The 19,049-nt window shown below is 39.0% G+C and overlaps 2 protein-coding genes across 2 annotated transcripts; one reads left to right on the top strand and one right to left on the bottom strand.

Moving 5' to 3' along the window:
- The first annotated feature begins 1,964 nt into the window (after positions 1–1,964).
- LOC116295742 (uncharacterized) lies at positions 1,965–9,842 on the top strand. The gene is made up of 13 exons (XM_031703651.2): positions 1,965–2,095; positions 3,611–3,928; positions 4,212–4,396; positions 4,639–4,819; positions 5,160–5,367; positions 5,766–5,895; positions 6,128–6,311; positions 6,664–6,823; positions 7,057–7,132; positions 7,285–7,337; positions 7,418–7,696; positions 8,553–8,627; positions 8,740–9,842. Exons 1-13 carry the CDS (start codon positions 2,039–2,041, stop codon positions 8,751–8,753), a joined length of 1,920 nt encoding a protein of 639 aa, XP_031559511.1. The 5' UTR covers positions 1,965–2,038; the 3' UTR covers positions 8,754–9,842.
- On the bottom strand, positions 9,163–18,816 carry LOC116295741 (uncharacterized). Its single transcript, XM_031703650.2, has 10 exons — positions 18,710–18,816; positions 15,969–17,117; positions 14,808–15,079; positions 14,199–14,282; positions 13,509–13,631; positions 13,272–13,416; positions 12,172–12,307; positions 11,524–11,654; positions 10,824–10,910; positions 9,163–10,458 (listed from the first exon to the last, which is right to left on the bottom strand). Exons 1-10 carry the CDS (start codon positions 18,744–18,746, stop codon positions 10,382–10,384), a joined length of 2,241 nt encoding a protein of 746 aa, XP_031559510.2. The 5' UTR covers positions 18,747–18,816; the 3' UTR covers positions 9,163–10,381.
- Positions 18,817–19,049: the final 233 nt, after the last annotated feature.

Here is a 19,049-nt window from a genome sequence, read left to right as displayed (position 1 = left end):
AAAGGGTCATAAAAGATCATAAAGGGTTCGACCATTTGCCCGCCAACCTCCCTTGTCTCCGCTCTCGACCATGTGCTCCTATCCCATAATTTCACTCCACAGGTAACCCATTAACAAAAGCTCAGCGGTGTTGGATGAGATCACTTAGGTTTGTTTGGTTTGGTTACAATGAAAGCTTTTTAAAACCATGCAAAAAAAGGGAGTATATTCAACAATAGCAGTAAGCAGGCCTAATAAAGTAAATGCAAACTAAGACCACTTAATTGGTCAACTAAAGTACTTCTTTCTTGAAGTTTCAAAGTTTAAGATTTATACATTTTTCATTCTACGTTTAAAATTTTAGGATAAAATGCGACGATTGAAAGAATTCTAGTTTTTCTTTCTGTTAAAGAAATTTTTTCATTTTGTGATTTTTTTGTTAACGTTGTCGTTCGCATTATATTTAACATTTTATCGAAATTTTAAGTCAAATATACAAATATTCATCTTCGAAATTGTTGGAAATTCATTTTTCTGTGTAAGTATTTGTCGTTAGTTCTTGCACATTCAAAAACTCCGATAACTTAGAAAAGAGAAACAAATCATTGGTCGTAAAACTCCGATTTTAGACCACTGCCACTTGTTACCTGATGTTTCGAAGAGGTTGTTCAAATGAGGCGGTGTTGAAGAAAGGCTTCGTGACCATACTCCTAGGGAGGACTGAAACTAAAAGACCCTATAAAACAAGGGTCGTTCTGCCGTCATGTGAACGGCTTCCAAGCCGAAAATAGCTGGCTATTCATGAGATGATTGAGTTAAGCTTACTCTTGACAAAAAGAGTAACCTTTCGTTTCTTTTACAGAGCTTGCTTTTAAAGATTAGTTTAGCCAAAGTAGACGTTAAATTCACCAATAGATAGATACATCGATATATAGGCGTATAATAGATAGATACATAGATGTATAGGCGTATAATAGCAGAGCAAACGTTAGAAAGTACAAGTCCTAATTTATTCAAATAAGTAAAATATTAAAATAAAAATGAGAATGGTAGAATGTTGTGAAGTGAATGGGATTGGGAACAATGAGATGATCTTGAGGGAAGGTTTGGCCTGGGGATAAACATGTCTTCGGCCGTGGTTGTTGGGGGAACAACGACATAATATTTAGGGATGGGTTGGAGGGGATGTGGTTGTTGTAAGGGGAACAACGACATAATATTTAGGGATGGGTTGGAGGGGATGTGGTTGTTGTTGGGGGAACGACATAATATTTAGGGATGGGTTGGAGGGGATGTGGTTGTCGTTAGGGGAAGAACGACATAATATTTAGGAATGGATGAGAGGGGATAAACGTGTCTAGGGATGTGGTTGTCGTTAGGGGAACAACGACATAATATTTAGGTAGGGGGAAAGGATGAATGTTTCTCGCAGCGTAATTGTTTAAAGTAATAAATAGCTTTCTTTACGATGTAATTGGCAACCATTAAACGTTACTATTACACTGCTTTATATCCTAATATTTTATCGCAAGGAAGGACGATCGTTATATGTCAGTACCTTTTTCTCCTTTCCTCGTTCAATTTTTTCTTTTTACCGAGAAAAATCATCGATGTTGAGTAACTATACTACATTAATCTAAACACTATTTTTGTTATGTAAATACAAGATCGGTAGTGACGTCAGTTATTTTTTCATAGTATTGATATCCAAACGTTAATTTTTTTATTCGCTATTTTGAATTTTTTAACTTTATCATGAAATAAATCAGTCAAAAAAAAAAAAATTGTGACGATTCTGTCGGGCCAAAAATTAATAAATGTATGGCAAGAATCGATGGCATTAAATTGGACCAAAGGTGTATAATATTAAGATATCGGCCAGGATTGGACAACTTTAGTATTCAGTTAACTTCATTTAAGTTTGCTTTCTTAAAGTTATTAAATATTAAAGAGAGGAGACTTGACAGCAACCTTGGTAGCTCGGTTGTTAAGAACACTTAGTTGAGCGGGAAGTACAGGTGTAAGAGAAGTGAGTGTTCCTTCATTCTCGAACATCACGATGAAAAACATCTTAATAGCTGTAATCCTGGCTCTACAAGGATTTCTATCGGTCAAGGTAGGTCACTCTTATATTTTTCTTTTACTTTAAAAAATCTTTCTGAATGGCGAATAATAAGGGTTACGCACAGATCTCGAAGTGACAGCGAGTTGAGTTTTCATAACTAAATTTCCTACTCTTTCTTATCAAAAAGATAAAAACTGCTTATCTTAACCACGAAAATAAGGAACTTGGTATTTTAAAGATGCAATTTTATCCGTTGTCCTTTGATATATTTTTTCTGAAAGTTAATTGGAAGGTATTTTCAAAAGTTTTCGAAAGGCTTATCAATTATGCGCGCCAAACAAGATGGGAGGAATTTTATGTTTCTATAGGAGGAAAACTCGAATAAAGAATCGAAAACCGCATCAAAAAATTAAAAGAAATAAAAGTAACAAAAATTTCAAACTCGGGAATGCGATTAGCGTTTATTATCTTATTTTTTTTCTTTGATTTTTTTCCGTTTTGTGTTAAAGATAATCAGTTAAGTCTTCCAAAAAAGCTATTGAATTTATGTCGACACTAATCAACGCATTTTTTTTTTTTTTTTTTTTTCAATCCATGAAAAGATCCAAAAAAAACTTTCTCATAAAGTCTTTGTGACATTCATATTTGATGAAAACTAAGTAACACCACGGCTTACTTCATTAGCAATTTCGAGATGGTTCGTTGTAAACTTTTTCAAGCTGACAAATATTTTTAAAAAACTCTTTTTTTCAGCGAGTTCGTTTCTTTTTGACGCATCCTTATTCCTTTGGTACTACTTTGAGTACACATTTCGTGTCATCACTTTGTAGCTTTATAGCTAAAATCTCTCTCCGTGTGGGGCCTCGCTTTGTTGGGCGCCTTAAAAACCCTCAGAGTTAAGTCAGTCAAATTTATTTAATCCAAATTTGGAATTTTTTTTTTCTTTTCTTTCTTTCTTTCTTTCTTTTTTTTTTTTTTTCTTCTTTTTTACTTGAACGTAAAGAAACTAATGGCATCTTCAGAGTAGTAATTTCTTTTAGATTTCATGATTCGTTTTTCGTGGATAGTTTTAGTATTGAGTTAAATTTTTTAATTCCTTTTTATTATTATTATTATTATTATTTTCGATTTTTCGGGGTTCGTAGCTGTTGGTCTATCGCTATGACGGTCAATATTTCAATATTCATTCTTTTATTTGTGTATATTAAGTTATTTTGCTTTAGAATCTATTAAAATAGAGAATTGTGATGTCCCTAGATGACTTCCCTTGTATATATTGTTCTTGGAGTGAACAATAAGAAAAACTATGGTTAAATAATAATAGAAAAAAGCAGAGAATAGAATAACTAGACAAGTTCAAAAATAACAACGTGAAAGGAGGATGTAAAAGTAGGATGGGAGGGAGAGGGAGACTTACCTCCTGAGGTGGCCAATACCTGGTTGAAGGAAATGAGACAGGTGCTGAAAAGACGAGATAGTGGCTTGGAGTTGTCAATTCGCTATCGAAGGATTTTTTCCAGCTGTTTGTTCAGATGTTATTTTCTTCATATTCTAATTGAATCCCAGGTCTACGGTTTCCAATTCAATTTGCTCAAGACCAGTGATTGGCAGTACCCTGGACGATGCCTGGACTTGTCGCTCCAGATGACACTAACATCGGATACTCCTATCAAAATCAGTGTCAAGTCGCCGTTCAATCAATCTGCTGCTTTCCTGAAGATCAAAGAAACAACCTTGAAATCATCGACTTGTGGTCAGTTTACTGGGAGTTCTAACGCTGTGTTGGGTTCAAGAGTCAATAACCCTGATATCAATGATGAAGCTACTATTGACCTTGGGAACGTTGCTGTACCAAGTACATGTGATATGGCTATTGGGGTCAAGGTAGGTCAGTTGCTCAGTCAGTCAGTCATTCTGTCTGTCTGTCTGTCTATGTCTGTCTGTGTCTGTCTGTCTGTGTCTGTCTGTTTGTGTCTGTCTGTCTGTGTCTGTCCATCCGCCTGTCCATTCAGTCAGGCCGTCTGTACATACTGCACTGCCTGTCAATCAATGTCCGTTACCATTGACAACGAGTGGGTGACCGGGCAGTAATTAGCCAAACGGGACAGGGTAAAGGGACGTAGACTAAGACACCACTCACCCGATCTCTTCCTGTATCATTATATAGTTTCAGTTACTAGATCATCCCAGTTTCACTCATGGTCAGTCAGTATGGGTTAGTATCGGTACAGAGTATGCTAACCAGTCCATCTTCGCAGCCCAGCAGGCCATACGTACCATGAACATCGCTGTACCACAGCCTGTCCTCCATGTCAGTGTGTCATCTCCAGGTGCTGATGTGATGGATGCCGGGTAAGCCAGTGTTAATGTTAGCAACTAGTTGAAGATAATCGCCTTACAGTCACACTATAAACAGCAGATTCACCAATTGGCAATGGGTTAATTCCAGTCCCGCTCTTTCAAACTTGACTCAACCTGATATTCTCATTCACCTTGAAAAGCTCTTGATCCAAAGGGTCAAATTTTCATCTTATTCCCCAAATCCATAGTTCTCTGTCATCATTATTCAATCTTTTCATTAAATGTGGTTCAAGGTCTCCAATGATCCTGCAAGTGAGAGCCTATCACGACTGCGCAAAGACATCCGCTCACGTGGAAAAATCAAGAATCATTATCGAACCTCCAAAGAACGTACAGTATTCGTCATTCCAGAAAAACACGGGATCCGTTGATGTCACCAAAACTGCTTCATCAGGCTCGGAGCTCATCTTTGAGGTCAGTAACGATGTTGAACAAATCTTTTACCCGGACAACCAGCTTTGAAAGACATGCTTGAAGTGGTCACGGTTCTGCAAGCTACATTAATATTGTCTAAGACACAAAGTGAACGTGTAGACAGTTTCATAGTCTTTCATTGTCTTTATCCCCGGGAGATCCACGCTTCAACCCCATTTATCTCGGTCTACCGGGTCGTGTTCTCCAGTTGATAGCTGACCCCTATATAGGAGTATAATAATCGACGACAACCACCCTATCAGACGTACAGAAAGATAACCCTTAAAGCAACAGTCTACAACACTGATAGCAAATCCTTCTTCATTGTTTTTTGTTTCAGACTGGCGCAATAAACTTTACACAGGAGATCAATTTTAACCTGACAGTCACGCTGGACACTTCTCAGCCAAAAACAGGACGAGAACTGCAGTACGTGACATTCTATGTTGATGTATCTGCAAATGGATCTTCTCCACTCTGTACCAGCCCCAACAAGGAATTCAGTGAAACCAGCTCCTTGACAACCACAAGCGTCATCTACAGACCTTGTACGTCAGTCATTGTTACTATGGTAACCTTTATGTCATTTGGTTTTGCTATGACGACCCGTAATTATGTCATGTGTTACGTAATGGTTATGTTACGCCATGTGCTACCCCTAATGGTAATACCCCCTAGGTCTTTTGTGGTTACTATTGCAAGCTATGTTTACGATATATTTATCATTATCATTTATCAATATATTTATTGCTTGTTACTATAGTAACTCATGCATACCATGTAGCATCATTTACTATTGCTATAGAAACCAATTGTAAATTATCCTTGAAGTTTGCATAGCTGTAAAACTTTTTGCGCAAAAGATGGTCCGTCATTTTGTATTTTCATGTTATATGGCTTACGTGGATAGATATATTTTCATATTTTTTATTCTGTTTGTTTGTAGTTTCTACCTGTGATAGTGCTATTGGCCTTACTGGTGGCGCATTTTCTGCTTCATCATATTCTGCTGGCAACGAACCACACCACGCCAAACTCAATGGCCCTGGAGCGTGGAAGCCAAGCAACGCTTTCAAGTAAGCAAGTACCACAGTGTCAACATATAGGGGTTTCACGACCACCATGTTGGAGGACAGGAACAATACGATATTTCTAAATGACAAGAGATTTCATTTCCCAAAGGAGAAAAATTCTATTGCATACTTTGTCCTAAAACATGGTTGCCGCGCGCAAGAAACCACACTATAATGTCATGGGCGAGTAAGCGTCCTGTCTAACGTACTACTTTACCTTGTTACTTGCTCACAGGAAAGATCGCAGACAGTACTTGCAGGCCAATTTTACTTCAAGGCTCCAAATTCGCCGACTCGTGACAAAGGGACTATGTGACGTGTTTGGTAATAGCACAGATGCTTTTGTCAAGGCCTTCAAACTGTACTACAGCGAGAACGGTGCTTTCTGGAATGCTGTCAAAGAAGGAAGCAAAGTGAAGGTCAGCTGAAAACATTTTAGTCAGACCATTGGTGTCTTAAAATTAAAATTGGTGGTCACACACACACAGACAGAGATAAGTGCTCCATTTTAAAGTCATTTTAAGATAAAGGCCACGTGTCTCGAGAAATCCAAAAAGCTTAGGAGAATGATACCCGGCTCTTTTATTATATCGGAGCACATCCACTTACCAACTTAGCTGTTTTCTCCATTGCGCATGTGTGAGTATAGTTGTCTGCTGGCTCCCTCTGATCAAAATCAGCGGCACAAATAAATCATTGAAAATTATAGCCAAACAAATTAAAGCAATATCTAGTGATAGCCAATGCGAGTGGTTTCATTTTATATTACAGGTATTCTCAGCCAACAAGGGGTGCGAGAAGTCAACCATTGTTCCCTTACCGTTCGATGTCGAGGCCAAGTACCTTCGTTTGGTTCCTGTGGACTTTGAGAACGAGATTGCACTGAAGCTGGAGGTCTATGGTTGTGTTGCTACCTCGTCTGCACCCGCTGGTAAGACACAAGTACTTTCCTAATAGCTAATATATATATCATGCATGGGTAGTGAAGAATCTGTCTGTCTTCTACAGTATTATAATCGCGCAACCACCAGTACAGCAGTGGCGCAGCTCAACGGGATCGAACTGAAAGCATGTGAAGGCGCCCCTGGCAGCCGCTATACAGTCCATATATATGACCATTCTAGACACATTGGTTTTTAACAGTGTCGCTGATTTCTTTTCTAGTGCCCACAGACATTCCAAATCGCTCTCTGATCCCGCGGCTTAACGACATCTTCGTCTGCAACACTGGGATGGACAGGTATAGTACGAAGCATAGGCACGAGTCATGTGATCGCCTACGTCATGTTGGAGTACTAGAGTATTACATTTGCCCTCCAATATGGCGCATGTTAATCAATCACGTTACACGTCTGGATTATCTCAATATGACGTCATTTGTTTTCAAAACAGGAAAACTGTCGAGTCGAGCTGCCACTACTCAAGCGATGGCCTGTCATGGAAAGGTAATGATACGTTACTTGGTCACATGACCTACATTGTCCAATAAAAAGCCTACTCTACATCGCATTTTTTTTCCCCACAGCTCTTCATTTCTCCATCAAGCACATCTCCCACTACGACCCCACGACTGACAGTCTGTACGGCGTCGGAGGAAGCGATGGAAAACTCAAATTTCGCAGCGGTACAGACATCAACAAGGCGTGGGATGTGATAAGCAGCGAAGAATTCACGTCTAAGAAAGCTGTGAGTGGGGCAGTAATGGCTGTATCTGCTGACCACCTTGTTGTGACAGACACCACGACCTCAACTCCCCTGACAGCAGACAGGCTGGCCGCCAACGCTGGAGGAATCACCTGGGGATGTAAGAATTATTCAAAATGATTTGATTTGTAAACGTTTGGGTAAATTTTGGCAGATAGATTGGACCGCAGGGAGCCATTCACTTTTATCTAAATTGGGCCCCCTGTGGATTGGACTGCGGGACTATTTGTCTATATGTTGGGATCAATAAACGTCATTTCCAGTCTCGTGTGGATTTTGTACCAGCTCATTGGCAAGTTTGCAATAGAAATGAAGTCGGTAGTTGAAATTGGGATACCAATCAATTAGACTAACCCCTTGTTCGCGTTAACTGTATCTTGAAACACGTGCTCTTCTTTGCTTTTTCTCCACTATCGACCAATCAGATCCAATCAAATCCCCGAGCCTTTGATTGGCTCGCTGAACAGAGCTAGATGTTGAACATCTTTTGCTAGTTTGGTACGCCGCTCTATTGGTGCATGGCCCTCAGATAATAGTTACGCAATCAATAGGCTATAACTATATGCAGCATTTGCGCTTTGGAAATTAGTTTTTAGGCCTCAAAACTGATTTTCCAAAGATCGGGTAAAAGAGAAATTGCTTGGTTTAAGTGCTTTCCTGTTCATTGACGGAATCACAAGTTCAATCTGGTTGTCAGCACATAATGGTCAGTCAGTGTTCGACCACCATTCCAGGCAGATAGTGGCATTTACCAACTGATTGAAACCCTGGAATAGATTCCTTGCAGAACGTCGGAATGCAGCTCAATTTGGAGAACATAACAATAGGTTTCCAATCCTCGTTTTTTCCAATCCATGTTGTCCTTCAAATTGATCTGCTTTGACGTCACATGCAATAGGTCTAGCGCGTCGAAAATCCATGATTTTCTGCTGACAGGGTTTTCCTCTTGATTTTAGGGACTGCACATGGAGTGCATTCTTCAAATGATGGCGGAACAAACTGGAACCAGAGAGTCTCTTGGTCTTGCAAAGGTAAGAGCATTCTTGTCCTCGGTAATTGTTGTACCAGTCAGATTTTTTGTTGCACTTCCAATGAGTAAGAGTCTAGATTTCTTTTAACTTTTATATCTTTTTTTTGTTTCAGATTTGGCTCCATAGTCCAATCCAAGCTCCAATCCAAGTCCTATCTACACCACGACTGAACATTAATATTATAAGATTCTGCGAGACAGCGGAATGCTGCATGAAAATACACTTTGCCGAAAACTCTTACTTATACTTTATTAGGTGGGGGAGGGGGAAGGGAATTAGGTAAGAAAAGTAAAATCTATCTTGGTCTGTAACCACTGAGTGAATATAACAACAAACAGTAGCCATGTTGGAGGATGCACCTTGTACGCCAACATGGCCACCCATGTGGCGACGTCATGTTAAACGTCATAACCAAGAATCGATAGCAATGCACCAAAGGAACCCCGGACGTTGAGAGAGTTATTAAATAGCACAATTTGCATCTTGGGAGTTGTAGTACTCTAGTAAGCGTAGCGTGGATGAAAGTTTTGAACTGTTTCTCTCGAAACTGAAAATATTTTTATTTGTTTCGTCATTTTAATTTTAAAACGTTTACCTTTAGATTTCATGAATTTATAAAAGATTTGATATACACTGTGTGGTTACCATTGGTTACCATTATTATTTCCTAGACCCAACTTGACGCGGCCTCGTTAACAGGCCTGGAACCCTAGCACTAGTAGCTGTAGGATAGATAAAAGGTCACGTAGAATAGTGTGTTTCATTGGGTCAAGGTTACAAATCTAGCACATGTTGAATAAGTGCACAAACTGAATTAATTCTCTAAGGATGGTCTATAAACCTCCTCTGCTTGGGCGCATTTTTTTTTCCATTTCAGACCAAGTGTCATTCCCTAGAGCATCATTTCTTTGTTCAATGGTTGCGTTCGGTTGCACGTGAGAAGACACATGAATATGGATACAACTCAACCAAAGAATCTTGCTTTCAAGGGAATAACACGTGGTCTGAAATGGGAAAACATTACGCCCTAGCCGAGGAGGTCTATTGAGCTGCACCATTTATTGTCCCCTCACCTCCCACTGCGGGGAAAGAAGGAGTAATTTGCATAAGCTAGTAGAGTCTATTCCTGATATTGTGTCACTAGCTGGTTTGAAGTTTATGAAATACTAGAGATCCTAGCTGATTAGAAGTACTAATAAAAGAAAGTCCCCAGCATGAGATGTTTTTACTCTGGATACTGGTCTATGAGGGAAAGAGATGGAGAGAGAAAGGATGGAAAATGAAAGGCAAGGGAAAGGAAAGGAAAAGAAACTAAAAATAAAGATTGGGGGGAAAGAAAGGAATGAAAGGGAAGTGGAAAATGGACGAAGGATAAATATGCTGAATCCCACAAAGGGGACCAACTAAATCAAGGGAATAACATAGTGAGCGCTCTAACTACTAACTACACAAACCATCAAATCCTAGATGAATTATTAAGATAACTATTAGAATACATCTTGAAATGCAACCCACCACGAGATGTTAATACGTGTGATGACTGATCACGTGACTGATCACGTGGTCTGTCGCGTGATCGACACGTGACCTTACGCGTGATTTTACTCAAGATGGTGCAGTGTGTGTGTGTGTTACCATGTGAGTTAGTGCGGGTAGGTTGGTGAAGTATATATATGTTGTGAGTTACATTAATTTTCTAGATTTACCTATTTAAGAAACTGCTTCAATTTATAGATTAATATAGATTTACCTATTTAAAAAACTGCAGCAATACAAACTAAGACAGCGGTGGTCAAAAGCAATAAATGAACATGTAGTCCTTGAGAATGATCTAAAAATGCAATAGATAATATCAGGAACAAATAAACTATTAATTTATAAACTTGTGAAAAAAATATTGCTTCACAGCGCCATCTTGAAAGGCAGCCGTGCCTTTACATCAAAATGAGACAAACGGCGTTGTCATGGCTACTGCTGCTGCTGTCGTCAAGTAGATACCTATTTTCGTCCCCCTTACGACACTCAACAGTTATAGGTCTTCACAACAGAATGAAATAAAAAAAGGCGCCGTGTTGGGTTGCAGCATTTGCTTAATATATCAACATGGCGGACGTTACGCGTTTGTTTTGTGTTTCAAGATGAGAATTCGTTGAATTTTAAAAGAGAATTCTACAAGAAAGGTTAAGAAATACTTACTGCATCGACTATCAGGCATGTAGGGTTTTAGTTTCTCTGGATTGTTCCTAACAGTCGTATCAAATGCAGTGTTTGCTTGATCATCACCTGACAATAAACCAAAATAATGCGTCCATCAGGAATGTAGATGTGAGGTAACGTATTACACCCGATATATCAAATATTTTCGGCTGTCTCTCAAAAACACTTTGTGATTGGATGGCTTGCTTTTTCTCGCTTATTGATTGGTTCAGACTGGAAGCCATTTCAGTGTTATATTACCATACCCCTCTTTAAAAAATGTTTGTGATTGGATGGTTTGGTTTGTCTCGTTTTTTGATTGGTTCAGAATGGAAGCCATTTCAGTGTTATATTACCATACCTTTCTCTCAAAAATGTTTGTAATTGGATAGTTTGGCTTTTCTCGCTTTTTGATTGGTTCAGAATGGAAGCCATTTTTAAAAGTGTTATAACAATAAATATTATTTAGGTGTTATAGTACCATACCCTTCGGATTGGATTGGATGTTTCATATTCTATGCTATGAAGTGCACATTGGTCTCACCACGCATACGAAATTCTCTCTATTTATTTAAACAAAAGACGTTTCCTTTCGCAAATGGTATAAGCCACGTCCCTGCCCTAAAAAAAGGATATACATTCCACTAGACAAGAAAAAAATCAAAAAGAAAAAATCACAAATATTTAATGGCTTTCTTACCAAAGATGCCAAACGAAATTCGCGAACACTTTGATGAGCTAGATACTTTGAGGTCAGCGGTATACTTGACGTAGAATATTCTCCACTTATCCGCCTTAAGGACTGACGCCATTTTGGTGATGAAGTCGGCTCTAGAAAAACAGCGTAGAGTATTAATATAGTCCTGAATATTATTAATTAAGCGTCAATTTTGATTTTTTGTCTTTAATTGACAAAAATAGCCTGTATGTAGGCTTATGTATAAGCTACGCACACACGATTAATGCAATCGATGTTGCGAGCTATATCACTCGACGCAAATCGTTGCACGCAATAATGCTGGAGTAGGAAACGATCCTACTTTAGCAGCATATAAGGTAGCTGTACCGTATTTTACCGTTATCGTGACTAGTTGTGATTGGATGAACCAAACAGCAACAAAACTCACATGCTGCAAGTCAGTACCGTACATTTCCCACTCTTACGATAACCAATTTTATCTCAATTTTACGGCATGTCGTACCGTGTACGTGCTGTAAATCAGTACCATATGTTCAACCATTCTTATGTTTTTAGCATACCGTACCGTGTAGGTGCTGAAAGTCAATACTGCACGTTTCCTTATACGAAAGCCATTCTATTGTTGTAAGTGTCGCGTCTCTCACTCACCGTGAAAAAGGGTCTGCGGGTTTGAGAATGTTCAAAGTCTTCTCCTTGAATAGGGTAGTATTTGGATTGATATCAGCACATCCCTGACGTGGCGCACCTTTGTGTGCTGAGTGAACCACGAAACCACGACCAGCAACTGAAAACAAACAAGTGGATTTCCAGTAAGGAAAGAAAAGTATGGTCAAATATTCAGTCTTATTTGCAGACGTTCGTGATTCTGAGTGACCGTACCGTGTAAGTGATTCTGAGTGACCGTACCGTGTAAGTGATTCTGAGTGACCGTACCGTGTAAGTGATTCTGAGTGACCGTACCGTGTAAGTGATTCTGAGTGACCGTACCGTGTAAGTGATTCTGAGTGACCGTACCGTGTAAGTGATTCTGAGTGACCGTACCGTGTAAGTGATTCTGGGTGACCGTACCGTGTAAGTGATTCTGAGTGACCGTACCGTGTAAGTGATTCTGAGTGACCGTACCGTGTAAGTGATTCTGAGTGACCGTACCGTGTAAGTGATTCTGGGTGACCGTACCGTGTAAGTGATTCTGAGTGACCGTACCGTGTAAGTGATTCTGGGTGACCGTACCGTGTAAGTGATTCTGGGTGACCGTACCGTGTAAGTGATTCTGAGTGACCGTACCGTGTAAGTGATTCTGAGTGACCGTACCGTGTAAGTGATTCTGAGTGACCGTACCGTACCGTGTAAGTGATTCTGAGTGACCGTACCGTGTAAGTGATTCTGAGTGACCGTACCGTGTAAGTGATTCTGAGTGACCGTACCGTGTAAGTGATTCTGAGTGACCGTACCGTGTAAGTGATTCTGAGTGACCGTACCGTGTAAGTGATTCTGAGTGACCGTACCGTGTAAGTGATTCTGAGTGACCGTACCGTGTAAGTGATTCTGAGTGACCGTACCGTGTAAGTGATTCTGAGTGACCGTACCGTGTAAGTGATTCTGAGTGACCGTACCGTGTAAGTGATTCTGAGTGACCGTACCGTGTAAGTGATTCTGAGTGACCGTACCGTGTAAGTGACTCTGAGTGACCGTACCGTGTAAGTGATTCTTAGTGACCGTAATCAAGACTAGTGACTCGCTTCAGTTACCTGAATGTTCACCAAACAAAGGCGTGTCCACATCTGTATAGAAACGCGGGCCAGAACCAAGATTGTAAGTCGCAGTCTTAGCCGACGTGTCTCCGAGTTCACAACGAAGAGGATTGTTCGACGTACAGGTTGTCTTGTAGTTCCCCTAAACACAAAAACAATGAATAAACTTGTGTTTCCACGTTAGACAGAAATGTATGGATGGGATCCCTGTGTTATTCATTCGACGTCACTTACCTCTACGAAAACACTAAATGGATTGTAATGAGGTCCAAGGCTTTCACATCTGCCGTCATTCATGGCTTTGTTCATGTCATCACCCACTGCATTATCATGCACGTGCCAATTATGGTCATAAGACTGAAATATCAAGATTGAAAGTTGAATACACCTCTTAGCCTTTGGCGTTAGGTTTTCCCATTTCAGACAATGTGTCATTCCCTAGAGTATAATTCCTTTATTTAACGGATGTTCAAGAGAAGACAAATGAATATGGAAGCACGGGTGGCTTCAGTAGCAATGAGAGCGCTCGCCTCTCACCAATGCGACCCGGGTTCGAGTCCCGCTGAGCTTGGTGTCGTATGTGAGTAGTCGTTTGTTGGTTCTCTCCTGTGCTTTTTCTCCATCTGCGTTCTCCGTTTTTCCTCCCTCTCAAAATCAAATCAACTGATAAATTATAATTGGAATCCAGTGGAAGAAGAGCCACTCTGCTGAATCCACTGTTAATCCCATTCTGATTTGTCGAATCTTTTCACTGACAGCCATGTTGGATGACAACATGATTGCTTGAAGTGAATTTTATCGTTCTTGTCATCCAATATGGCTGCCATCTATTTTGCTAGTTGTGAATGCGCTGCGTTTACGTATCAACCTTTGCCGTTCCACCAACGCCATCTTCTTTAGTCTTATTACTATTCAGTGTTTTACCTGTTTTCCATTGACATGTTTTAAGTCGAGGTAGAAAGTGGTATCGAACGGGGCAGCATTGTTATCGATACTCCTGTAGTGCGTCTGTAATCAAGGAGAAATAATGTTAGCCTTCAGAGGTAATGAAAACCGATAAAAAAATTGATGTATAAGGACAGGCATTCACCAAACAAAATTGAAAGGACAATAAGTTTTGAATTATAAAGAGGATTCATTTATAAATAAAAAGTACAGAATTATTAATACTGCATTAAATTAAGTTATGTTCATGACTATGACCGCCACCCGGTTAGCTCAGTTGGTAAGAGCGTCGGTCTGTTGTGCGGGAGGTCGTTGTTCAAGCCTCGGCCGGACCAACACTCAGGGTCTTAAAATAACTGAGGAGAAGGTGCTGCCTTTGTAATTACATCTGCAAATGGTTAGACTTTCGCGTGGCTTGGATGACCACGTTAATGGCGGTCCCGTCCCTAATTAACTAGAGACGTTAACAGAGGACCACAAGTTTATCAGTTGAATTACTGTCAAGTGTTATCCTCTATAAACAAAGTTAATTTATTATTTATTTATTTTTTTGATATAATACTATTACTCTAACCAATATGTACTTACCATAACTATATCTCCTAGAATGTCAGGCCCAGTAAAGTGGCTCCGTGTTTCCATCTTTACAACATCATCCAAGTCCAGATCGATATTCCTGCATACCCACCTCTTATTACCGTCTTTCTTAAGCTTGTGAATGACAATTGAGCGACCCACTATGCTGTTATTACCGAACAAGGGCAGATTATAATCAGTGTAGCTGCCATCATGATCATTTTTGTTCAAGAATGTGCCGTATTTTGCAGATAGATCACCGATTTCGTACTCATCAAACGTACCTTGAAAAAATAACAGATCTTGATATGTGAAAACTGACCTTTCATGTCGTATTCCACAACAAAACTAACAAAGCAAAATAAATGAAAAAGGCATACACTAACTTTATATACATAAAGCAAATGAACCAAAATAAACAACACAAACCAACGAAGCAAAAAATCAAAATCAAACGAAACGAAACACTTGAAATACGACAAAAAGAAACGAGATCAAAGAAAAATGAAACAGAAAAAAAACTTGTATATAAAACGAATGTATATGAACGTAAAAGAAAATATAAAAAGATGAACAGATGAACAGATAAAAACTAGTGGTTACAATTTCGACAGCATGGGTGTGTTGGATACAGTGTGAATTAGAAGGAAACCATCGTGTAAAAAAAAGTTTTTTAACAATATTGACGTTGGCCCTTCATCGGAGTAAAATGAAGACTGAGGAATTTTTAAAATCATAATGAATCGAAATTGACCTCTTCGTGGTGAAGTTCTGTAACCACTACACGCTCTATAGAGACTTTGCACCATCACGTGATGGCAGCCATGACACGAGGCACAACAATACAGTCTTTCCCCCCTGGGAAACTGAATTTTTTCGCGTTTTGTCAATTAGCACACGACAAACAATAACGAAGGTGTACGTTGATCCTTCTTGCACGAGTGGGGAGGGAATCAATAAAATTAGGAGAGAGTTGAATTCATTCTCATGTAAAGCAGTTTCAATTGTTCCTGCCTCCTGTCATGGCTGCCAACACGTGATGGTGCAAAGCCTCTTGAATCAGTGCGTTTTGAAGTTTCATTTTCGATTTTTATTTATACTATACCACTCTGAGGTATAGGGGAGCCTTTCAACTCTAGCTCCCAATTCAAGGCAAATAATAAGTGTACTCACCTGAAGCGGGGCTAGAACTTGCAACGACCCCATAAGGATTGAGATGATCTCCAGCATTTGCACTACTACACGCTTGTGCATTATCAGTAATGCCCTTGTAACTGGGGTTCGGATATTCATGGACGTGGTAGCCTTCTGCTTTGTTACCTAGCTTGTTGATATTAATCTTAACATTCGTGGGATCGAAAGGAGAAGTCTGCGAGAACTCAAACGTGCCAGTTACACCATCTGTATCTTCACGCGTAAAAACAGCTTTGGCTTTCTTTGGCAATAACTTTAAAATATTTGTACAGGCTATTGGTTTGCTTGGGTTGTCGACAGAATACAACAGTAGGGAGTGACCGATTACTGTATTAGCACCATTAACAGCTAGATTGGCGACATTCACGGCTATTTGGGTACTTGAGCGTCCAGATGTAGCTTCTTTAACGTTGAATACACCTAATTCAGTCTGTAAGTCCGGGTTTAAAACTGCTCCCGCGTTTGCACATTGGTCAGAAGTCATTCTCTTGCCTACACGATTAACGTGGAGTTTCAAGAAATATTTCTGCGAGATCGTGGCGTCACTAACATAAAATAAATTGACAGTGACCAAGGTATTGATCATTGAACCTTCCTCTTTGAAATGCACCGTTCCAGCGACAGGACCTTTGAAATAAGCTACAGCATAAAAAGCTTGCTCGGTGCTAGTGATAATCGCACACGCTTTAGGAACATGGGATGTGGTTGTAAAGAGCAGTGTTCGACCATAGATGCTGTTTTTACCACTTAGAGGAAGATTTTGGTATTTGAAGGACGATTTTGAGTTTGCTGCTTCAAATGCTATAGATTTTGCGGTCAAGTCTCCAACAGCGCAGTTTTGTTGGTTCATATTTGTACAGGCAGACGTTGTGTTCCAACTAGTAGGATCAAATATTTGTCCAACAGCATTTAAATTACAACTTGAGCTTGCACCTCCTTGATAGATCATCGGTATTTCATGGACACGTAAGTTAAGTAGTTCCGTCAAACCGTCCAGGTCTAGTTTCATTGTTGTTTCGGCTAAGGGGTCAGATGTCTGTGTAAAGGTAACAGTTCCTTTGATCTTAGACATGCTGACAGTTGCCTTGAGTTCTCTAGCTGAGCCTGGAAGCAGGCATACTAACACACCTGACAAAATACAATATTAGTGTAAAAATATGGCTTTTAAAGATATCTTTTTCTTACAATCCACCACCCCTCCCATCACCCCTGCCTTACTTGTCATCTCCAAACCTACCCTACATTTCCCCTCTCCCTTCCCTGTCATCTCAAAGAGTTTGTATGGAAGAAAATTGGAATTTTGGGGGGTGGAGGGGGAAGGTGGTCCTTACAAAAATTCCTCTGTGGGGGGGGGGGGGGGGGGGGAGGTTGTTGATAATTTCTAGAACTACACAATATTAACTTAAATATCACAAGACATGTTAGTGTGATTTGTGTTTATGTGATTTTTGATGTAAGATAAACATTTTTTGGTGAAATTACATAGAAATATTTAAGTATTGTTAACAATATGAGCAGTCGTGTCGTATCAGATTTATATCACATATGTCAACATTATAAACTACTTATTTAACCTAGTGTAGATGTATAAAGCATTTTCCCATGACATCACAGTGGCCATATTGGCATACCAAAACAATACATTTTGTATCCTCTGGGGATAGAACTCTATTTTTTATGCAAAAACTGTGCAGAAAGTTTCTATTGTTTGGTACACCAATATGCATGGCTGCCTTCTCATGTGAGTGAAAAGGCTTTATATTAAACATCATTTATCAAACTCATTAATAATTCATGAGGAAAACACAACAGAAATCACGACCGTGAAGAGTGTCGTAAATCTGATACAAAACTGTGTTCATTTGCATAAACTTGAAGTTGGATTTTCTTGGCCAAATTCACTTTAATTTTGAAAATTTTAGCGAAACACAAAGGAACTAACCTAGACTTTTGATAAGTAATATACAGTATTCGTGTCCATGTTGTATCAAATATACAAACTCTCGGCTATGCCTCGTGGTCATATATCCGATACAACACGGCCACTCATACTTTATATATTACAAAACATATATTATATGTGTTCAGAGTTAAAAGAGGGTTCTCCTCTATTAACTCTGATATGTTCTACTATAAACATTTTGAAGATTGACTTCAATTTAACCAAAGATTTGATGTTATTTCCATGCAATGAAAGTTATGGAGCTATTATTTCTATTGTGTTTTCATTTATTAATATTTATTTCAATGAAACTATAGTATATAACTATATAATATCTGGATAATATATCTGAGGTAGTGCAACTTGGATCCTAAAAAGATAACTAATCTCATGCCACAAGGAAGGAAGCTTTTTTTTTTGCTTCTTCATTAATCATTGATTTAACCAATACTCTAATATGTTATATAATAGGTATTAAACCCTTCTCAATAATGCATGGCTTACTTCATTATATAATTATCTATTGTTTTTGTATTGTATTTCGTACATAAACTTAATGAAATCTAAACTAAAACCAAACAGATAAATCTAAAATGAATATCTAAGCAAACACTGTCATAATTTTACAAGAAAACGTAAAGTTAGAGTACAAAAGATACGATTAAAATTCTGCATATTAAACGGTGTTGAGTGGTCGTGAAGTCAATCTTAGGATAAGCTCATTTATAGAGCTTCTTGATAAAAAAAAATACAGCGAACTAAGCTGAATATGATTTACCAGTGAGACTTAGGAGTCCAGCAGCGGCGAAATTCATAACTTTGCAGCAGTTTTAAAAGTAATTTAAGGACGAATTGTATTCTTATTTGGAGGAGAGTAACACAATAGCATTCAGCTGTAAATACTTATCACGTGATCCTGCCAAAACATGAAACCCGTGCTCATCCGTGCCTACATTGGTGAAACTTTTAAAAAATATTAATAATTTGTTTTCAATTTTAAAATGACTTAAATTAGAGGGTAACGATAAATCTAAAGAACAAGCTAAAAATTGTGCTAAATATTAATCGTTTTAAAAAATGAATTTCTAGTGGGGGAGGGGTGGGAGGGGGAATTGTTT

Source organism: Actinia tenebrosa, unplaced genomic scaffold (assembly GCF_029948245.1).
Source record: "Actinia tenebrosa isolate PJP-AT-01 unplaced genomic scaffold, QUT_ActTen_1.0 PGA_scaffold12__29_contigs__length_12842862, whole genome shotgun sequence".
NCBI classification, from domain to species: domain Eukaryota; kingdom Metazoa; phylum Cnidaria; class Anthozoa; order Actiniaria; family Actiniidae; genus Actinia; species Actinia tenebrosa.
This window is presented reverse-complemented; position numbering and strand designations above follow the sequence as displayed.